At 47.5% G+C, this 19,259-nt stretch overlaps 1 protein-coding gene across 3 annotated transcripts in view; it reads left to right on the forward strand.

Annotated features, from left to right (window-relative positions):
• The window catches only part of UBAP1 (ubiquitin associated protein 1), a 41,453-nt gene that overhangs the window by 10,734 nt on the left and 11,460 nt on the right, over window positions 1-19,259 (forward strand). For all 3 annotated transcript variants that reach the window (XM_014597907.3, XM_019480036.2, XM_059725323.1), the window contains exons 2-3: window positions 12,436-12,476; window positions 16,904-17,028. In XM_014597907.3, the coding sequence (XP_014453393.1) occupies window positions 12,443-12,476; window positions 16,904-17,028 (159 nt within the window). In that variant the 5' untranslated portion in view covers window positions 12,436-12,442. The remainder of the gene's footprint in view (window positions 1-12,435; window positions 12,477-16,903; window positions 17,029-19,259) is intronic.

A 19,259-nucleotide genomic window follows, 5' to 3' on the forward strand; every position in this document is an offset into this window, starting at 1 on the left:
GGTGATGGTTTAAAAAATGGATTCACAGTTAAGCGACTCGTATTGCTGTGATTGGTTGTGAAGACTTTGGTGTCCTTTTTCAAAATACCGAAGCATCCTATATTTTTCTTCTTTCCATTTCCCTCCATATTTAAGTTTGAAATTATAGTTCAGTATTTCGCAGTGTCCTTTTCAGTCAGGTTTATAATCTTATTTTTATGGCTTCGTGCCTTCTAGTTTATTATTCTTTTGCTATACACTTTTAAATAGTGTGACCTTTGAAAGGATCTGTTCTATATCGATCTGAAATGTAGACTTGTATCCTATGCCAGGAGTGGCATGGACCTGTTGATCAAGAGGTCTGTCCCACGTTTATATTGTGTGAACACACGGAAAACTTGACACTTGCTTTAAATGACAGAACCAGAACAGGAGCCAGGCCACAGGCCCATCCAGCTGGAGAACACGTCTCTGGTGGTGTCTAGGACCAGTCGCTTCTAAAGGCGGGTTGAGTCTGTGCTAAGGAGAAGCTTAGAAAAAAGTGCTTCATGATGGCCAGTTTTCAGTAGTGCAGCTCACTGTTTCTCCCCAGCAATAAGCAGTTTACTGTTTGCTTCATTTTAAATACTTTAATTTGTTTTTGCTGCTCAAATAACCGTTGTTGTTTGATTCCTAAGTGCCAAATTAGGGTGCTGTTGCCTCTCTCTTTTTTCTTAACCTATAAAGTGCTGTCATCATGAGCTGCATTTGTACTTAACAGAAGAGCTGTTGGCAGAGCTGGGCCTTGCTCTAGAATATGACAGTAAAGATATTTTGAAGAATAAGTTCCTTCCTGTGTTGAAGAACAGTGGCACAGACGGTTGTGGATCTGATGGCACCATAACCCTGTAGGGGACCCAAGTGGACATTGCCACAGATTGCTTATTAAATTATCATACTCTGTTTTTTATAGATTTGGATATTTTGAGCTCCAGCAGGTTTACAGTTTGGATGACTTTTTGGCTTAGGAAATCATGAATCCAGCGCGCACAACTCTATGCAGGAAACATCCCCACTGAAGGAAAAGTAAAGCCTTTGTCACTTGTCACCCAAATGACATGTGAAGCTAGAGCTCCAGAAGGGCCCCGTGGATGACCAGCCTGGCTGTTGCCTCGCTCCCCCAAGCCTGAGACTGCTGGCTGCTCTTCTTTTCGGTGTACCTGCCTCCTGGGTGTCCCTGATATCAGGTGCTCACGTCTCTCCTCTAAGTGGGTTTAGAGACTAGGACTTTGCTCCTTGACATCAACCTCAGCCCTTCCCAGACTTTATCCAGACACCTGCAAATTGGTTTTCAAAAGCCTCAAAATGTCTATGTACAGACGCTTCCCATTGCAGTTTTTCTGTGTTAGGCCCCACCTGCTTGGTGGCTAAAGCAGAACTTCGTTGCCTTCGGTTATATTTTTTTTGACCATAGCTCCTATTAAAACAGTTGAATGGGAAGAACAATTTAGTTTTGGTCATTGCACATTGGCTAACCACACGGTATTCAACTGTTTTAATAGATTGGTGATCTTTTGGTTTTTAAAAAAATGTATTTAATCACATCTGGGCAAACTTAGAAGCAGGTCGGTCTGGCACTTTTATAAATGAAACAAGGCTCTTGAGCAGACCTCCGCAATCAACTTGATTGTGAAAGACGATGAAAGGAGCTGGGAGGGTGTCGGATGACAGAAAAGGGAGTACTGACTCTTCAGCCAGGGTGTATGATCTGTGGGTTGCAATGCAGAGTGGTGGGTGTTGGATTGTCCCAGGCTCCTGGGCTTTGCTGGTTGCCGCATAGGGCCAGGAAGGCGGTTTTCCACCCCCCTCCTGTTATGGGCATCAGGCTTGCTTTTTTCCCTCACCTTCCTCAGAAACACTGAGTGTTGGCTGCAACCAAAGCTGGGGATTTTGACTGGAGTTTGATGCTTCTGTTGGGACTTAAAAGAAAAAAAAAGCAACAGCAAAAAAGCAAATGTTTCAGGCTACAGGGTCTTGCTCCTCTGCTTATTTTGAGGAAGGATTTTACCCCAGGGTCAGATTGGCATGGACTGTGGGTTTTTTTTTCTCTCCACTGTAGCATGGAAGGTGGGGGTCTTTTGAGCATAATTTCATGGGGGCTGGTCCTGCTTGAGCAGAGGGTTGGACCAGACCTTCTGGGGCTCTTTCCAGCCCTGCTTTTCTGTGATTCTCTGAACTCCTTTTTTTGGTCCCAGTTGCAGGAGGGCCATAATTATGTATGTGGCTCACTTTTTCCCTGTATTTTAGTTGGTATCTTTTCATTGTGCAGTACTTCTGAGTACTTTCACCCTGGGAAGAAATGTAGCATTGCTGACACATCTGCTTCATGGACTTAAACGGTAACTAAACTGTTTTCTTTGAGAGAGCAATGGTCACTCCTGCCTCGTAGTAATTCTTGTCTTGCACTATAACTTCTGTCCCTTTTACAAGCTGTACCACAGAAAAATGGAGACCTTTTCACCCGTGCATATTTGTGCATAGACTGCTCTTTCTTCCCAGCCTGATCTCTGGGGTTCAGCAGAGACAGACTTCTGCTGTTCTAGACGCTGGCTTGCCAGCGATGGTGGGATATGAATGAATCTGCAGAGCGCCGATTGAACTAGTGCTGGAGGTTGCTGAGGCCAAGGCAGAAATCACTTGGTTTCCATTACTGTGACAGATAATTGGCTGAAGAAGAATTCAGTGGTGTGGAGGAAGAGCTGGTCAGAGATTCACTGCAGGTTTTTAGAAGTGTATGTTGAGACCCCCCCCCCCCGTCCTCTTTACACGTGGACCCTTATGCGTGTATTAGTGAACGAGGAGGCTTAAAAGGGCGTGAGGTGTGTGTGTATATGTTAGAAGACATAGTGCTTGAGTCAAAATACTCCCAGTTCTTTAATCAGAAAGGCCACTTTTACACATGCTTGGGGGAGGTGGTGCACTTTAATTAGAGTGGATCCAAGAGCTGTTCTAATTAAAGTGGCACAGCATCTTGTGTATTAGCGCCCCTGCGCTTCCAAACGGCAGCAGGAGGATCTTGAACTAAAGCTTGGTTGAGCTGTAGTTCAAGTGCCCCGCCACCGTTTTGAAGCACGGAGGTGCTGATACATGAGATGCAGAGGCTGGCTGGAGCGTGGTAGTAATCACGCTGCAGCAGACCCGATTTAATTAAATCTGCTCTGATGTGTTGTAATTCAGTGTGTCGGTGCAGCCTCACCGCATGTTTGCAGGCACCCGGCGTTTCCTTCGTCGCTGCTTCCCAGCATTTCCAGCAGCAGTCAGTTTTTTAGATCTCCCAGGTTCACATATTAATTTCTAAGGCATGTTCCAGAATACCGTATTCTCATGTACTTTCATGCACCTTTTCCCTAAAAAGTCAGCCCTCCAAAATTGGGGTGTGTATTTGAAGTGGGCAAGGTGTTTTCTTTGCTGGAGAAAGGAGCAATCCTAGACACTGTTCGTGTTGTGCAGCTGCCCTGGCGGCTGCTGCTTATGTCTGCTCAACAAGCTGAAGGGCAGAGTCTTGCGTTAACCCTCTTGCAGCCATTGCTGTTGGCTGAGCAGTGTAACCTGTGCCCAAAGCAGCAAGTGAGCAGCTGGTAGCATCTTGATGTGGCTTGTGATGTGGCAACGACATAAGCTGTTCTTTATTTAAATTCCTATAATGAGCTAACAGCGTGACATGGAGTAAGTCCTCCTGGGAACATTGAGTGTCTAGGAAATGTGGCATCACGGGCAAGTCTGCCACACCGAGAAATTCGAGGAGGATTTATTGTGTCATGCAGTCGACCATGGCTCTGGCAAAGTCTCGGTCTCCCTTACATTCTGTCTTCCAAAACCAAGATTTGGGGGTGTGCCATACATGAGAAAATACGGTAATTAAAGGTTTATTCCCTAGTGGCAGGGGCGGGAAGTTTCTGCAAGGTAGCTGACTTGGACATCAGTGACAGCGTATGGAGATTTTATTGACTCTGGTACTAGTTACTGGTGCCCAGGTGCTTTGAATTTCATAAAGTGAGCTGATTAGTTTCCTTATTTCTCTTTAGAGCTGGGTTGCTGGTGCTGGGGAAAAAACCTGGTATTTTATTAAAATCATGAGGGGGCACCAGAAGCTTGGGTAAAAGTAGTGTTGCAATGAGGGAGGTTGCTGCCAAGAGTTATGGGGAGTAGGGGGATGAAGAGTGGGTTAGGAGCGGGGTATGAGCAAACAATTGCTGGCTGTGCCAGGCGGAAATGGCTAACACGGCAGACTAGTTCTGCTTTTATATCTGGCTGCTCTGTGCAACCGAGAAACAAGACCTTCCTTTCTGCTGGGAAAGGTTAATAAGCGTGTGGCAGAAATGAGTGAGTAGGACATGTGACTTGGGTATAAGATAAAAATGGATGAATTTTATCATTATCATTTAACACTGGCCCTATTATTCTTGCACAGCATGATGTCCATGGATCTTGACTGATTTCAAGACTTATGAAATGGTGACTTGTTTGATCTGCTTAACCATGGCAGATTTTAGCTTTCTCTGTTTCTGTAAAATTTTCCACGTTGCTGATTTAAGTAAAACTGGCAAAAGTATGAAACAAACCCAGAATCCAGCAGGGATTTACAATGTAAGTTTCACAAAATCAGTCATTAAAAACCATAGCGACTGCTATAAATACATAAAACCTGAAATATGTGGCGTGAACAAGAAAAGGGGCATTGTTGCCCAGGTCGCAGTGAGTGTCATTGGAGGTGGATTTCCTTCTGTGGTGACAGGAGTTTTATGTCGCCATGGTGTGCGAGACCTCCACAGGACTGGACATGTGCTGTTAGTTAAATGCTGATTATCTGCAATTTAAACATTAGCTAAAGATCATAAAACTTGTATGACCTGACACCCATTGTAAACAATATCCGAGAGATCAGTTCCTTGTTGCTTCTGAGCATTGATCATGGTCCAGTTTGTCTAGGACAAGAACGCTCAACCCTAGCCCATGGGCCAGATCCGGTGCATGGAGCTGTATCATCTGCCCCCTGGGCTCCCAACAGGGTGGGAGCAGTGGCAGCATTAATTGCCGCTCCCCTGCTGGGGAGCCCAATGGGGCAGATAGTGTGGCCCTGAGCACTGGATCGGACATGCAGGGCTGGATCCCAGCACATGGGGACAGGGTGGCATAGGGCCTGACATGGGCACAGAACCTGATCCAGGTGCTGACCCCAAGAGATCTGGTCTGAGGGGGCCAAAAGGTTGACTGCCACCTCTCTAGAAAATCAGAATTTGCTTGTATTAATGAAGCAAAATATTAATTACTTGCACATTGCTTTTGCTCTAAACCGTCTTATCCTTTACTTACCAGGCATAAGGGAATAATAGCATTGGATTTTTTCAGTCATTTTTAGCTAGAGTTTATGGCTTAGAACAGCGGTTTTCAGCCGGTGGTCTGTGAAGCCCTGGGGGTCCACAGGCTGCCTAAGGAGTCTGCGAAAGTATGTGAATACCCACATTTACAATTCAGAGGGGTCTGCAACTCCATTTGAAAATTTTGTAGGGGTCTGCAAATGAAAAAAAGTTGAAAGCCACTGGCTTAGAGAATAAGTGTTATGGACAGTCTGCAAAACTCCTAACACTTTACTTCAAGGCTACGTCTTAAGGAGATTTTAGCCTGTGTTTCATTTTCATAAGGGGGAGGTATCCTAATCTGAGTAATATCGTCTGGATCTCTGAGTAATATTGGAGTACCTCATGGTGAACCTGTTGCAGATTGAAACCTATGGACAACTGGTAGAGCAGCATTCTTCTCCTGCTATGCTGTCTTAGTTTACATCATTCAACCCATGTGAAAAACAGACTTTCTTACCCACCATGGCCAGAATACAATAAAACGAAGCTGTATGCAGTTACATATCTGGTTATTGTTAGCATTCCTTCCAGAGGTTTGGGTTAACCAGACCAGAGAAAGCTAGATGCTTTGTGTTTTATGTTTAATTTGTCCTTAAAGGAAAATTTTACCTGGAAGCAGACTCTCGGTGATTTGAAGTTCTACAAGAACTATAGCTTGAAACAGTTAATTGTCATTATATTCTAGGCACTTAGGGCCACGTTCAGGTAGTTTTCATTGGTGCGTCCGTAGATGTTGCAGCACCCACATCTTAGTCAATTTGCCCAGGAAGGCAGTTGGAGCAACCAGGGTTGGAAGCCCAGAGGATTTGAGCTCCAAGTGAGAGCGTGGCTTGTCCTTTGGAAGTGGGCAGGTACCTGCAGGAAGTGCTGCTCACAGGTGTCTGCATGCCCACCCTTCCTCTGAGGTCAGATGTCTGACTCAAGGCTGCCAGGGAGGTGCCCTTGCCTGGAGGGGAAGCTCTGGGGAGGCACGAGGCTTGCCAAATGCAGTGAATTCAGCACAGAGAGCAGCACCCCTGCAGCTTCCCTCCCAGAACATGCAAGGGGAGGTGGTGGTACCCCCCTTTGGTACAAGAGTTTAGTGACGGGGTGCTTGCCCAGGCACCGAGGGAACTGGGTTTGCAGCCTTAAACCCACTTATCCTACTGTGCAGTATTGGGCCATCATAACGTAGACAAGTCCTGACGGGACAGCCTCCACCTCCTCATCTTTGCTGCCAGGAAAGGTCATGCATTTTATAACAGAAAATTATTAGAAAAAACAAAAACCACCCGAGCAAATGGGACCATAACCTGGATCTCCTCTTCAGGAGAGTGCCCTGTCTGGGCTTCAGGGTCATATCCCGCCTTGGTCTCCTTGCTGCCTAGTGGCCTGGTTTTGTAGGAGGGTTGGAGTGTGATTTGGCTTTCCCAGGTGGGTGGCCTGGTGGTAGGGCATTGTCCTGGGGACTTATTCACATCTCTCGCTTTCCTTCGGGCTGAGGAAGGTCTAGACCCCAGGTCTCCTACTGTCTGGACACTGCTCCAGCTCTGCCAACTTGCTGTGGAGAAGATGGGCCCCACTGGTCTTCCTGGGGAGTTGGACTGTAGGGCACTGTGCTTTGTCCTGCATTTAGCGCTGCCTTCATAGAGCGTATGTGATGCCTGGGATTAGGGCTGACTTCAGGCATCTCCCACCACTGATCTGTCTTGCGTCTGATTTAGGTGCAGGCGGACACATTTGAATCAAGGTGATTTGCATCACAAATTGAGAGCCTCAATTTAAATCACAGATTTTTTTTTTTTCAATCATCTTCCAATTGTGTTTTTCTAAGAAAAGGTGTGTTATCCTTCATTGATACAACCACTAAAACACATTACTTTACAATTAAACGGAACCTTTTCTGTAGATTGAGAATATTCTTTTTCTACTTAAGGGGTGCACTTTCATTGTATACATTTCTTTAAGGTATTATATGGCTTTATTTTAACCATCTCTAGCATACTAAAAATGCAATGATGATAAGCTGCTTGTTTACTAGCTCAGGAGTGCTCAAGCCCTGACCTGTGGGCCAGCCTCAGCCCCCAGCACTTTGTCCTCCAGCCTAGTTGGGGCTCCCCATGGATCTGGGGGGAGCCCCGCAGTCCATGACCCTGTGCTCTAGATCGGGTGTGCAGGGCCTGTGCTGTTCATCTGGCCCATGGGGCCAAAACAGCACTGCTGTACTAAATAGGTGATGTATATCACATGCAAAGAGTTAAGTGGTGGCACTGGGGTGGTAACCTAAATTTTACATTATATGCAGGAGACAGCACATAAAATATTTTTTGTTAAACAAAGCAGGCATAAATGTTTCTTACATAAGCCTGCTGGGCCATGTTTATAGAGCATTACCTCTAAATCTAGATGCTTTCCCCTGATTCCTGTTTTATACAGAAAAGTACGTAGCCTAACTCAGATTTTTTGTGCTCATGGAGGCAGCACACTTGGTTTTATTGACATATTTTAAGAGAGTGTAATAATGTAATCTCCATTCGTTCTCCAGTCTCCGTAATGTGATCTCCATTCGTTCTGATTTCCTGTTCAATTGATGATGGTTTATCTTTTAGAAATGAATAACTAAGCAGCAGTTGAAGTTTTACAATGATCTGTTTGATAGAAGTGCTGGTTGGGGGGACTTGCCTAGGCTGCAGGCAAGATGTTTGTTGAGGGCTTGAAGTCCAGCATGGCTTTGCTGCTCTGTGCAGCCCTGCGTATCGGGGACGTTCTCTCTTTCCCCTGCTCCCAGGGCTCCTTGTGATTTCCACGCTCTGTGCTTAAACTTCCATTTTCACTCGGCTGCTTTCATCTGCTTCCACCTCACAGGTCCCCAGGCCATGCAGTCCAACAGCTTTCAGTACTTCCCTTTCTTATGAGCTAGAGGTGCTATATCGGTCACGTGTTGGATTGGCACTAATAAAAGGAAAATTAGTATTATTGGCAAGCGGCTTTTTTTGGCCAATAATATCACCGATAAATGCCGCGTGTGTGTGTGTGTGCAGCCACAGCGTGCATGTGGCTAGGAATGCAGCCTGGCAGCTTGGAGAGCAGATAAGGGTGATTTGAGGCCCCTGCCCCACTCCCCATGGTGAGGGAAGGAGTGGGGCAGGCACTGCCCAGCCAGGGTGGTGAATGCGACCCTGGGACCGAGGTGGCTCATCCAGGGAAGCTGGGAGTGGGGGGCGTCTCCCTCCCAGGGGAGGCATGGGGGGGGCATGTGCCCCCCCCTCCCAATTTGTGCTTGGGGCAGGCTCAGAGCTAGGCCTGCGCCACCTTTTTACCAGTGTGGGGGAGGCTGGGCAGGGGCAGGGCAGGCTCAGTGGTGCTGGGAGGAGAGTTACCAGCAGGATGCTGCTTTCCAAGCGGCCCAGCTGCGTTCCTGTAAATCGGCTATCAGATCGGTATTGGCCAGTGTGGCTTGTACATAATCGGCCCTCAGTATCGGGCAAGAAGATCTTTGTCAGTGCACCCCTATTATGATCTTATACTTGCAACCTGTGGTTCTAGAAACACTCCTGTTTAGAAATCACAGCCTTGTCTTATATTTGTATCACCAGCTGAGTTGGTTATTTAATGAGAGAGAAGTTGGCGCAATCATGTATTGCGCGTCTTCAGCCCTAATTTCTTTCAGAAGTGGTAGGTGAAATTATTAGTGTAAGAATAATTTACTGCAATTTAGGTTGGGGAGATCAAAATAATCTTGTCTGTGTTTGAATTATAAAGTAAAACTGATGACTGGCTGTCTGGGTCTTTTGGAAAATCCTCAGCCAACTTCTGTGGAGTGCTGTATTTAATGGGTCCATGATCAGAGTGGGACTGTATGGCGTGTAGTTGCATAGCTACAACAGCATCTAATGGGATTTAATGCAGTATATGCAGGCCCTGTGTTACACAATAGCTGTTCTTTACAAGCAGAATTGTTTCTTTCATCTGCTTTCCAGATTTGCTCCCATTGTATGCTCTTGATTTTAGCAGAGGGCCTAATCGGGCGACATAATAATGTGCTACATATGCTTTTAGAAAAGAAGATGGACGCTGCTTAAAAGAAACTGGTCTCCGAATTGTGCTGTTGCAGAATCTTTGCCAACACTAGTGATATGCTGTATAATATCTGCAGAAAGAGCTTTTTTAATGGGCATAATCTTCATTAAACACATTTTCACACCATGTGGTGATCCCGGGATGCCTCGGTGTGCTGCTGTTTTTTTGTCCTTCTCGTTTTGGTTCCACTTCAGGAAAGCTCTTAAAACCAGGCCACTGGTTTCTGTCCTCCAGCCTTTGGTTCCCACCCCAGAGTTGCACCCTAAGGACACTTGGGCTTGCAGGCCCTGTGTTGCTAATCAGGGTCTCCTCTGAACTCTTTTCAAGTATTGTGAGGTACCCGATGTATTGCACGACATCGCTCTCTCACTATCAGTATATTCTTTCTGCACCAGCAAGTTTCCATCAAATCCTGCTGTTAATCACAGATTATGTTCTTCCTTAATTGAGTCTCATGACATTTTGAGACTTCTCATTAAATTCTTAACCTAATGGCCTGATCCCTTTAATTTCCGAGAGCGATTTTCAGATTCCATATTTCTAGCTAAGCTGAAGCGGGAGCTAGTGTCTGTTTCTCAGCGTCAACACAAGGGATGTCTCCTTGCAGAGCTCCGAGCTTTCGCCAGCACCTGAAGCATGTCAGTAATGATCACTTCAGCTCCACTTCTCTTCCAAGCTTGCTGAGAAGCCATTCCTGCTGATGGGGGGGTATGGTCAGAACATGTCAAATCTGGTTTTGGAGCAACTTTATCAAAATGCTTGTTATTGGCGGCGGGGTGAAATTCCCCTTTCTGGAAAGGGAATGCTGGCTGGCAGTTCAGCGATTGCAGTCGCTGTCAGCCGAGTTAAGCCAGAAGTACAAAGCGAGGCTAGTTTTCACGGAGCTTCAGCAAGTGTCACCTTTTGGAAGCAGACGTTACCACAAGCTGGTAACTTGACCAGTGCAATGCAAGCTGCACCTCTTCCGAGCAGTTTTGTGTGTTATTGGGCTTTCAACTTCGTGGCATGTACTTCAAATCCGTAACGGTGAGCTAACCTGGGCTCAGAGGCTTCAGTCTTAAATATTTAGCTTGAGATGGGCAGGGCAGGGTGTAGCCTGGCACAGCAGAGCCCTCGTGCTGCCCGCTGTGGCCTTGGCATGCGGGTGGAGGAGCCCCTCCGTTACAGGCTTGGTGTCTAATTGGAGAAGGCCTTTTACGGCACCGGTTGGGAATCTTGAATCCCTTTTCACCCTCCATTTTATTTCAGCGGCCAAGTCCATTAGTGGTTCAGTGATGCGGTATAAATGATAAAGCTTTGAATAGTGTCCCTCTAAGGCAGGGGTGAGCAAAGTCCAGCTCGTGGGCTGGATCAGGCTTATGGTGGACTCCATTTCCCAGCAGCCCTTGCCTGTGTCTCTGCAGGTGGTTTCCATGGCGACCCCCAGAGCAGCGGGGGCGTGACAGCTCAGGTTCAGTGTTTTCACAGAGATTGGCCCCAGCTCTGGGGCAGGGGTCTTGTGCCGGTGGCAGCATGGTCTGGAGCTGGGTGAGAGCTGCGGTCTGCTGCCTGCACGCCCCGGCAGGGATTGCTGCTCGGCCCCGCTCCGGACCACGCCGTCGCCATTGCAAGATCCTGGCCCTGCCCAGCCACGTGCCCTGCCAGCACTGCTGGGGCCGGTCTCCATGGAAACCCTGGCCCTGTGCTATCACAGCCCCGCTGCTGTTGGGGTCTCCATGGATGCCAGCCACAGTGATGCAGGCAAGGGCTGCTGGGAAATGGAGTCCAGGCACATGCCGGATCTGCCCATTTTCCCACCCCCGCTCCAAGGGCTTGACGCTGCTGTTCGCAGCACTGCCTCCACAGACAGCACCTCCAACCCTGGCACTCCACACCTGCCCGTCAGGCCTCCCACGCACTCAGATCGCAGGATTGAGGCTTTTGTTCTCCTGCTTTGTGGAAATCACCTGGGAGCTGCCTCCGATCCTGGCCAACACCCACAGGTTTCCTGTTGACAAATAGCTCATTCGGCTTGAGCACCTGCCCGGGAAACGGGGAGAACTCGCTGCGTCTCTCTGGGGTGTCAGGAACAGGTTGGACGTCCCTTCCTCCCAGGCACCGTGTGCGTAAGAACAAGGAAGTCCTGGGGGTCTGGAAATGCAGGCAGGAATTTGAAACAGCAGAGCAATAGAAAACATGCATACCGGTAAAAATACACCCAGACTTAGCGGCAGTCTAATGCCCATCTCTCCTGCTGACATCCATGTCCCAAACTAATAGCCGCTTGAGTCCACGCTGTCCTCTCTCTTCCCGGCCACACTCAGTTTGGCCAGGAGTCTCGGTGAAGGCTGACTTCACTCCCTGGAGATTTTGTGGAAGCATCACCACGTAATCATGATTCAGCTTCCTCAACTTGACTCGGCTTGCAGCTTCGCAATGTGGCCGGGATGTGTTGGAGCATGCTGGCGGTCGGTATAGCAGGGCGCTGCGGGATGTGGGTAATGCTGCTCAGAGCTGACGACGAGCACAAAATGTGCAACTGGCTTCCATACTTACTTTTACAGCAGCAAACTTCTTAGACCCAGGAGGACCTAGGGAGTGGGTTCATTAGGAAACTCTCCATCTTGGCCATTACAAAGTGGGGAAGGAGTGTGCCCTGGTGAGAAGGTGTGCTCTTAATTATTATTATTGTTTAACTACTGTGTGGTCTTTAGCAAACTATTAATCTCTTACATATCTCAAGAGGAGGTTGGATATGCATCTAGCTGGGGTCATCTAGACCCAGCACTCTTCCCTGCCTATGCAGGGTCGGACTCGATGATCTATTGAGGTCCCTTCCGACCCTAACATCTATGAATCTATATGCTTCAGAAAATGTATTATTAACTTGCTGTCGGGGCCATTAAACGGAACAAGTGTTTGTAAAGCAGCCTGAGATCCTCAGTTGAAACAAGTTGCAGACATGCGTTATAATATTTTTACGTGTGGCTTATTAAACCTCCCCAAAAATGTCTTTCAGGTTCTAAATGGCTTCAAAGAAGTCGGGATCAGACTTTCATGGTAAGTGACGTGAAATTTAATTTATTTTTGTTTGTTATTATATGTGTTTATTTGCTTTATTTAAATGGAAGGGCTGCTTAATTTGAGGAAGCCCCAGTCTAAATGTCTATTCTTCTAGCAAAACAAGAGGAAAAGAAACCTGTAACAGGGAATAGAGCAGCTCCAGGAGTTAATGCAGAGATTCTCAAGCATTTCTCCCATGTCATGTTGACCAGAAGTCATCATTTTCTCTTGGCCATTTGATTGAACTGTGAGAGCTTGAGTCCGAGTTTGGTTCCAGTCTGAGTTTTCACTGGACGCCTGTCTGCTGTCGGCAGTCTTTGGCCTTCTATGGCCAGGCGCTCCACGGAGACTAGGCTGTTCTGTATCCCAGAGCCAGTTCCTCCACATCAGGATTCACGCACGTGGGGGACATGGTCTTGCTCTTTGCTGTTTCTGCTAGTTATTCCTGCCCTTAAGCTAAGTCGGAAGTTTCTGGTTGCAATTTCTGTTGGTTTCGTTGGCACTAAGGAGGCTATAGAAATGAAGAGATTCTCTAGTTTTGGAAGGTGAAAGTATGACTTGGAAAATGAGGGTTGGAATGGACTTCAGGAGGTCCCTGCTGCTTGATTTTTGCAGAAGCAAATGTTTTATGGTTAAATCTGCAGCTGCACTTTGCTTTTAACCTGTTGTTCCTCACAAATAACTTCCTCAAAGTCTCTTTGTGAGATCAACTACTCATGCTTTGCGCTGGCTTGAGAGCGGGAAAGGACGTTTCTTTTAGGTACCGATCTTGCAAACGTTTAAGCAGATACTTAACTTTATGCAGATGAATCGCACTGGGATCAGCAGCAAAACTTGCTTGTGTAAATCTAAGCGGATGGATGGGTAGGTGGGAAGAGAGTCGGTTTCTGGGAGGGGTGGAAGAGTGACTGAGTGTCCTGAAACTTCAAAGGCCAATTTTTTTTTATTATTATTTTTATATTTTTTGCATTATGTGCAAATCTTGCTGTCACGTGCAACCAGGAATCTTGTAGTCGGTGACCAAGACCAGCGCAGGCTGCTGTGTGGTTGCTTTCCAGATGGTATTTTAGATGAGGAAAATGGGATGACTGCTCTCTTGCCTGGCATGCCAAGCCTTGGAAGAGTTCATGTCATCAGGTTTATCCTTACACTTCTGAGGTCCTTAACTGATGTTGGCATGGAAACAAACCAAACAGACTAAGCCGGGGTGCTCAACCCTCTGACCCATGTCATCCAGCCTGTGGGGCTGGCCATGGGTCCAGGAATTTGGCGGCAGGAGAGCGGCGGCACCACTCCCCCAGCGCCATGGGGAGCCCCAGGCTGTGTACGCTGGATCTGGCACCCGGCCCCAGTGTACAGGCCTGAGTGGCAGTGGTGCATGGCCTGAGGGCCCAGTCCTGGCGTTTGGGGGGGGGGGGGGGTGGGCCTGGGATCCAATCCCAACATGTGGGGGGCCAGGGATGGGGTGCTGCTGGACTCCAGAGCCTGGTCCTAGCACGTGGGGCTCACTTTGGCCCGCAAAGCAGCCTCGGCCCGCTTATCTGGCCAATGCAGTCAAACGGTTGAGCATCACTGACTAACCAGTTTTCACTGTCTGAGATAAATGCACAAAGGAACCAGAGTAAACCCTGGAAGCTGGCTTGGACACTTTTTTTCCTAATAAAGTATGAAAATAGATGAGAGAGTTTGTATTCTTTATCACCACTGTCCTTTAAGTTTCCAGGGGCCCAGTGAGCTTGACGGCACGCACCTGCAAAGCCCTCCTAATTGCTGGCTGCTGTTGAACTGATATTGCAGTGCAGAACTAATGCTGCTTCTGGGGCCCCGACTTTCCTGGTTCTGGCCTCTATTTGTGTTCTGGTTAAAAGCAGACCTAACCAAGGTCCTTGGCCTCTTATTTTAATTGCATACCAAGGCATAAAATAAAAATAACAGTAAACCCCCTCTACAAACACCAGTTTAAATGCCTCCTACCTGGCTCTGGGCTCACATTCCTACAATAAGAGTTAACAGCTTGTATTTTCTCTGGTGGCTGCCGACTGTTCGGCAGTTGTTTTTGTGTAAGCTTGAACAGCCCGGGTGCGTGTTCAGAACTGCCTGCCTCCCAGTCTGCTCGCTATCTCTTTTTATTTATAATCTGTTTCTCCAGCTGACTGAAGGGGCCACTGCTTAGAGACCCAGGAATTGGCCTGTCTTGAAAAAATTACAAAATAATACAGGCAGCTGGAAAAACGCTCCGGGATTTGCAGTAACTAGAACAGAACAAATGGGTCCTCGGCAGCAGAAGCAAAGTGAAACGAATGCCCCGTTCGTGTCTCTGCTGCTGCTGGCAGGGGCAGCACTAAGCAGCTTACTGCTGCGTGCCCAGAAACACGCTGGAGACGGGTGAAAGCAAGTTTTGCTTGGACGTCTCCTGCAAACCGGGCAGGGAAAATTATTTCCAGTCTTTCCTCAGGCTCCAAAAGAATAAATAGGTGACCCTGCCCCTGCGGTGGGATTGCAGCTGCTTACAAAGCAATCCAGCCCATTACTGTTGTAGCTCATCCGGTACAAGGCTGACGCAACTTGGAGCGAGCGGATGTGGCACACGATTGCATTCCTGCTCTCTGGGCTGCTTGTGGGAATTTAAATGTGGCTTTTATTGAGAGGGTGTGAAGCGGGATACTAGTTAAATGGAGCTGCAAGGAAGCCACCTTCTGAGCTCACCTTTTGGAGAGCAGCCCAGCCAGCTCAGTGTTGTGATGCCATTTGCAGAGCTAGATGCTTGCAAGCAAAGCATGTGGCAGTTGCTGGAAGTATCGCCCTTCCCACGGGCACGTTGAGCTACCTTTCCCGAGCTCGGTGTGCTCTGCCGCTCTTGCAGAGGTGTATCATTGCCACATTGTTTGAGAGCTGTTGTCGCCACTTCCTCAGATGTCAGAAAATTGCTTCAGTACGTGGTGGCGTTTGGCAGTGTAACCATGAGAGTTATCTTCAAGCTTCCTCGTTCTTCATGTAGAAAATGGCCAGCTTATAGTTTCACAGAGTAATGGGACGTTTCCCCTATATTGGGATTGTGGCTTCACAAGTGGAGCTCTTTTATAGTAGGCGAGAAACTCTTCGGTGTTTTTCAGCAACGCAGCAAAGGCCTGCGGCTGTGTGCTCTGTATAGTATATAGTGCACGCACTTCTATATTCACACCTCCCTGTGGTAGCAGGACCCCCCTTCTCAGCTCTGGCCGTGGCCTCTCTGTCCTGGGGCATGGAGCATGTGCTTTTTGCCAGTTCAGTAATGCCACCCCTTGGAGAGAGGCCTGGCACTGGCCTGCAGCGAGTGCCCAGGCCAGCACAGCTGGTGCTGGGGCCAGTGCTGTGCGGATGCGACTGTGCTCTGGTGGCTTCCCTAGGGCAGCTGCTGTCTGCCCTGAGCAGGCCAGGCAGCTCCCTGCAAACCAGGCCTTAGTGCTGCTTGTTCTCTGGTCATCAGCAGGCAGCTGGGTTTCATACAGGACTTCTGAGCAGAGCCTGATGTGTCATTTGTCTTTGCTCTCTGGGGGCTTTTGGCCCCTGGTGACGACGGCGTTCCTGTTCATTGAGACAGCTGGCTGAGTTCTGGTGGGTGAATCGATAGCAGAGGAGCACAGGAAGCATTTAGGGGTGGTTATCGAAGGCAGAGAGTGGGTCGGGGGGACAGGATGTGGTAGTGGGTTCTTGGTCCAGCTGTGCAGGAGGTTCGTCGTGGAGCTCCGTGTCTGTTGTAGGACAGGGACGGCACCCTCCAGCCTCATCTTCTGCAGCACGCAAAATCTCAGCGAGCGTGAACGCTTGTCTTGTGGGTGTGTTTGTGTCCCTTCCAGATAACGATCTGTGGCGGCAGGGGCCGAGATCCCTTCCAGCCCTGTCTCCCTAATTAAGGCGATTTTATTTTGGTGTGTGAAATTCATTTTATTCATTTTTTCTCCACCGTGGAAGTCTGTAGACAGAGCTGTAGTTCTAGCCTTCCTATTGTGTGCTGCGGCACCGAGAGCTTCCACCCAGGTGTGCCAGGCTCTCTGCAGAGAGAGAGGTGTGCGCTGAAGAACAACCCCAAAAATCAGGAGAGTTGGCAATACTGGAGTCTCTACAGGAGTGCATCTGGGTCTGCCTGGAAATGAGGGATCTCTTCATAAACACATTGCTATACCAAAAGAAACCAGATTAGAAGAACTTTGATCTTTACAAATACCCAATGCAGTTTAACCCTACCTAATTGACTCGAGCACAGACATGGGGCAGAAAATGCAGGCCTTTTTCAGTGCATTTTTTTTTTTTCTTTTTCTGGCTATCTTAGTGTGATTTTAGTTTTTACAGCCAGGTTAGCAAAGTTGAAATAAAATAGCTCCCAAACAGGGAAATGTGAATCTGCAAAATGCATAATAGGTTCTAACTTCTGCTTTTCATCTCAGGGCCCTTCAGCTACCTGGACGATGTCCCGTTTAAGATAGGAGACAAATTCAAAACGCCAGCCAAGGTTGGTTTACCCATTGGCTTCTGCTTGCCTGATTCTCCCCAGCTTGTCAGAGAAGCTCAGGTAAGTGTGCTTTTAATTTTTTTCCTTTTCTTTTTTTTATATCAATTTTTGGCATGTTGCGAACTTGCTCTGTGCAGATTCACGACACGCATGTATGTTTGCTGCAGTTTATTAACATGTGTTTGCTGGGTTCTAGAATTGCTCAGGTTTTGAATACTTTCCCCTGCCTTACTCAGCTCCCACTCAGTGCCAGGACCCCTGGTAATGTGTGGGAAAGAGAAGTTAGCTCTGCTTTCTTCCTCTGGGTTCAAATTGAAATTTCCTTGGCTTTTTACTTGCAGTGAATTACAGGGATAAGACAATTGTGAGAGAGCACGTAAATATTTCTGAGTGGACTTTGATACAGCTAAAGTTGTTAAGATTTACTTCAAAAAGTAGAACATTTTAGTGTAAAAAGTCAAAACAACCTTAATTAATCAATATTAAATTTTTAAAAAAATTACGCGAACAGCTGAATTAGAGTTCGGAGTCCTATGGTGCTCCTAGGAAATCCCTTTGGAGAAGCAGGGAATTGGTTTTGCTTTTAGACAGTGTAACTGCATAACACTTACGTGCGAGTAAATCTTTTTTTGTACATTTTCATGCCAGTGTTGCCTGACTTCTTGGCATTCTCCACATGTGTTGTATTGGATGGAGAAATGCACTTCCAGCTCTTGCTTGCTGTGTGCTTCTGACCAGGAGTTTACTCATCCAGCCTCGTGGCAAAGCTTTGTTAATGTAACTTGACAGACAAATCTCTTCACTGTCTTTCAGGGTGTTAAGTTGCCTTAACATTTCAGTTAGCAGGAAATCAACTGATTAAACAGCCTCACTTTTAAAAACCTTGTTTGCCCATCGTTTGGAAATGTAGACCAAGAACACGACCGCGCTAATTGGATTGTGGCTTAAATTTGGAGTTATGACCCTCCTTGCAGCCCACCTTCTGTCGAAGATGGCAATCTCCATAGCATGCCAGTTCAGATCTGGATCGCTACACGGCCCCAAGAAAACCAGAGCAGACTCTGTTGATCGAGTCTGTTGATCTAGCATTGCCGCAGCATCACGTGTGTACAGACATTGCGCAGACCGGCTTGACCCAGCTCAGTTCAGTCTGGTACCACATTCAGCCAGGTTTATCTCAAACCAGTTTCGGCTATTTTGAAGCTGGTTTATGCGTGCTGAACATCTGTTCTGTTACAGGTTTAAACCAGTTCCTGATTACTCAAACCGGTTTATGTGTAACGTCTGTCCCTAGCCCATGAGTTTAAAAATGGCCTCTGGGGTGCTTTAACTAAAGCTTGTTGAATGCGATTGAGTTAGAGCATCCCACGGCTGTTTTTAAACACGTGGGGGCGTTAATACATGTGAATTTGCAGCATTTTAATTAGAATGGCTCTCTGGGAACCACTCTAATTAAAATGTCCCCCGTCACCCTAAGCACACGTCTAGGCAGCCTTAGGTGCTGTGGTTATTTTCCACAAGCTGATCTAAACTGTTAGGCTACCAGAGGCCGCGGTATCACTAGCACCAAAGATAATGCTACTTCTCCTCCGTCAGCGAAGAGGCGCACATCTGATGCCTGATCATGACCACTGCTATGTGGTCCAAGGACACCGGGGCATGTGAGAAGCACCATTTCTTCTTGCCTTTACAGCATGAGAGGATATGCCTAGCGCTAGTCCTGTGCATTTTCGGTGCATCAGGCATTGTAGTGATACACCAGTGGGCAGATCATTGCTTAAGCATCTGTTTCTCACAGTGAACATCCACGTGCAGAATGCATTGTGGCATCTCCCAAATGGCCGTGAACTTGGCCACGTTTCTTGTACAGAAGGTTAGAGCTCTGCATTTTGAAAGACTAAGACCAGTTAGACTGTGGAGCCCTATCCTGTGCTGCCTTCTCTTGTCCTGCACAACCCACCCCGAACCAGTGTACAAGGTTGACCTGTGTGCCAGTGTCCCCTTGAAAAGCTCCTATTAAAGTGTGAAAGGCTTGAGGGCGGGGAGGAGACTCGTCATACCAGCAATCTTGACAATGACCTGCTTCTGCAGAGATGCAGACACACAGCCAGAGGTTATGTCACTTCCTTTGCCAGTCGGCGTGACCGGCTTCAGCCATAGCATCGGTAAAATGCAGTCGGTACATCAATACCTCTTTCTTCTGTCGGGTCTTAAACTCTAAATTAGGGTCTCTTGAACACCCAAGGCAAGGCGTGAAGTTCTGTACTGGTTTTACTAATGCAAAAACCTAG

This window comes from Alligator mississippiensis, chromosome 3 (assembly GCF_030867095.1).
Source record: "Alligator mississippiensis isolate rAllMis1 chromosome 3, rAllMis1, whole genome shotgun sequence".
Classification (NCBI taxonomy): domain Eukaryota; kingdom Metazoa; phylum Chordata; order Crocodylia; family Alligatoridae; genus Alligator; species Alligator mississippiensis.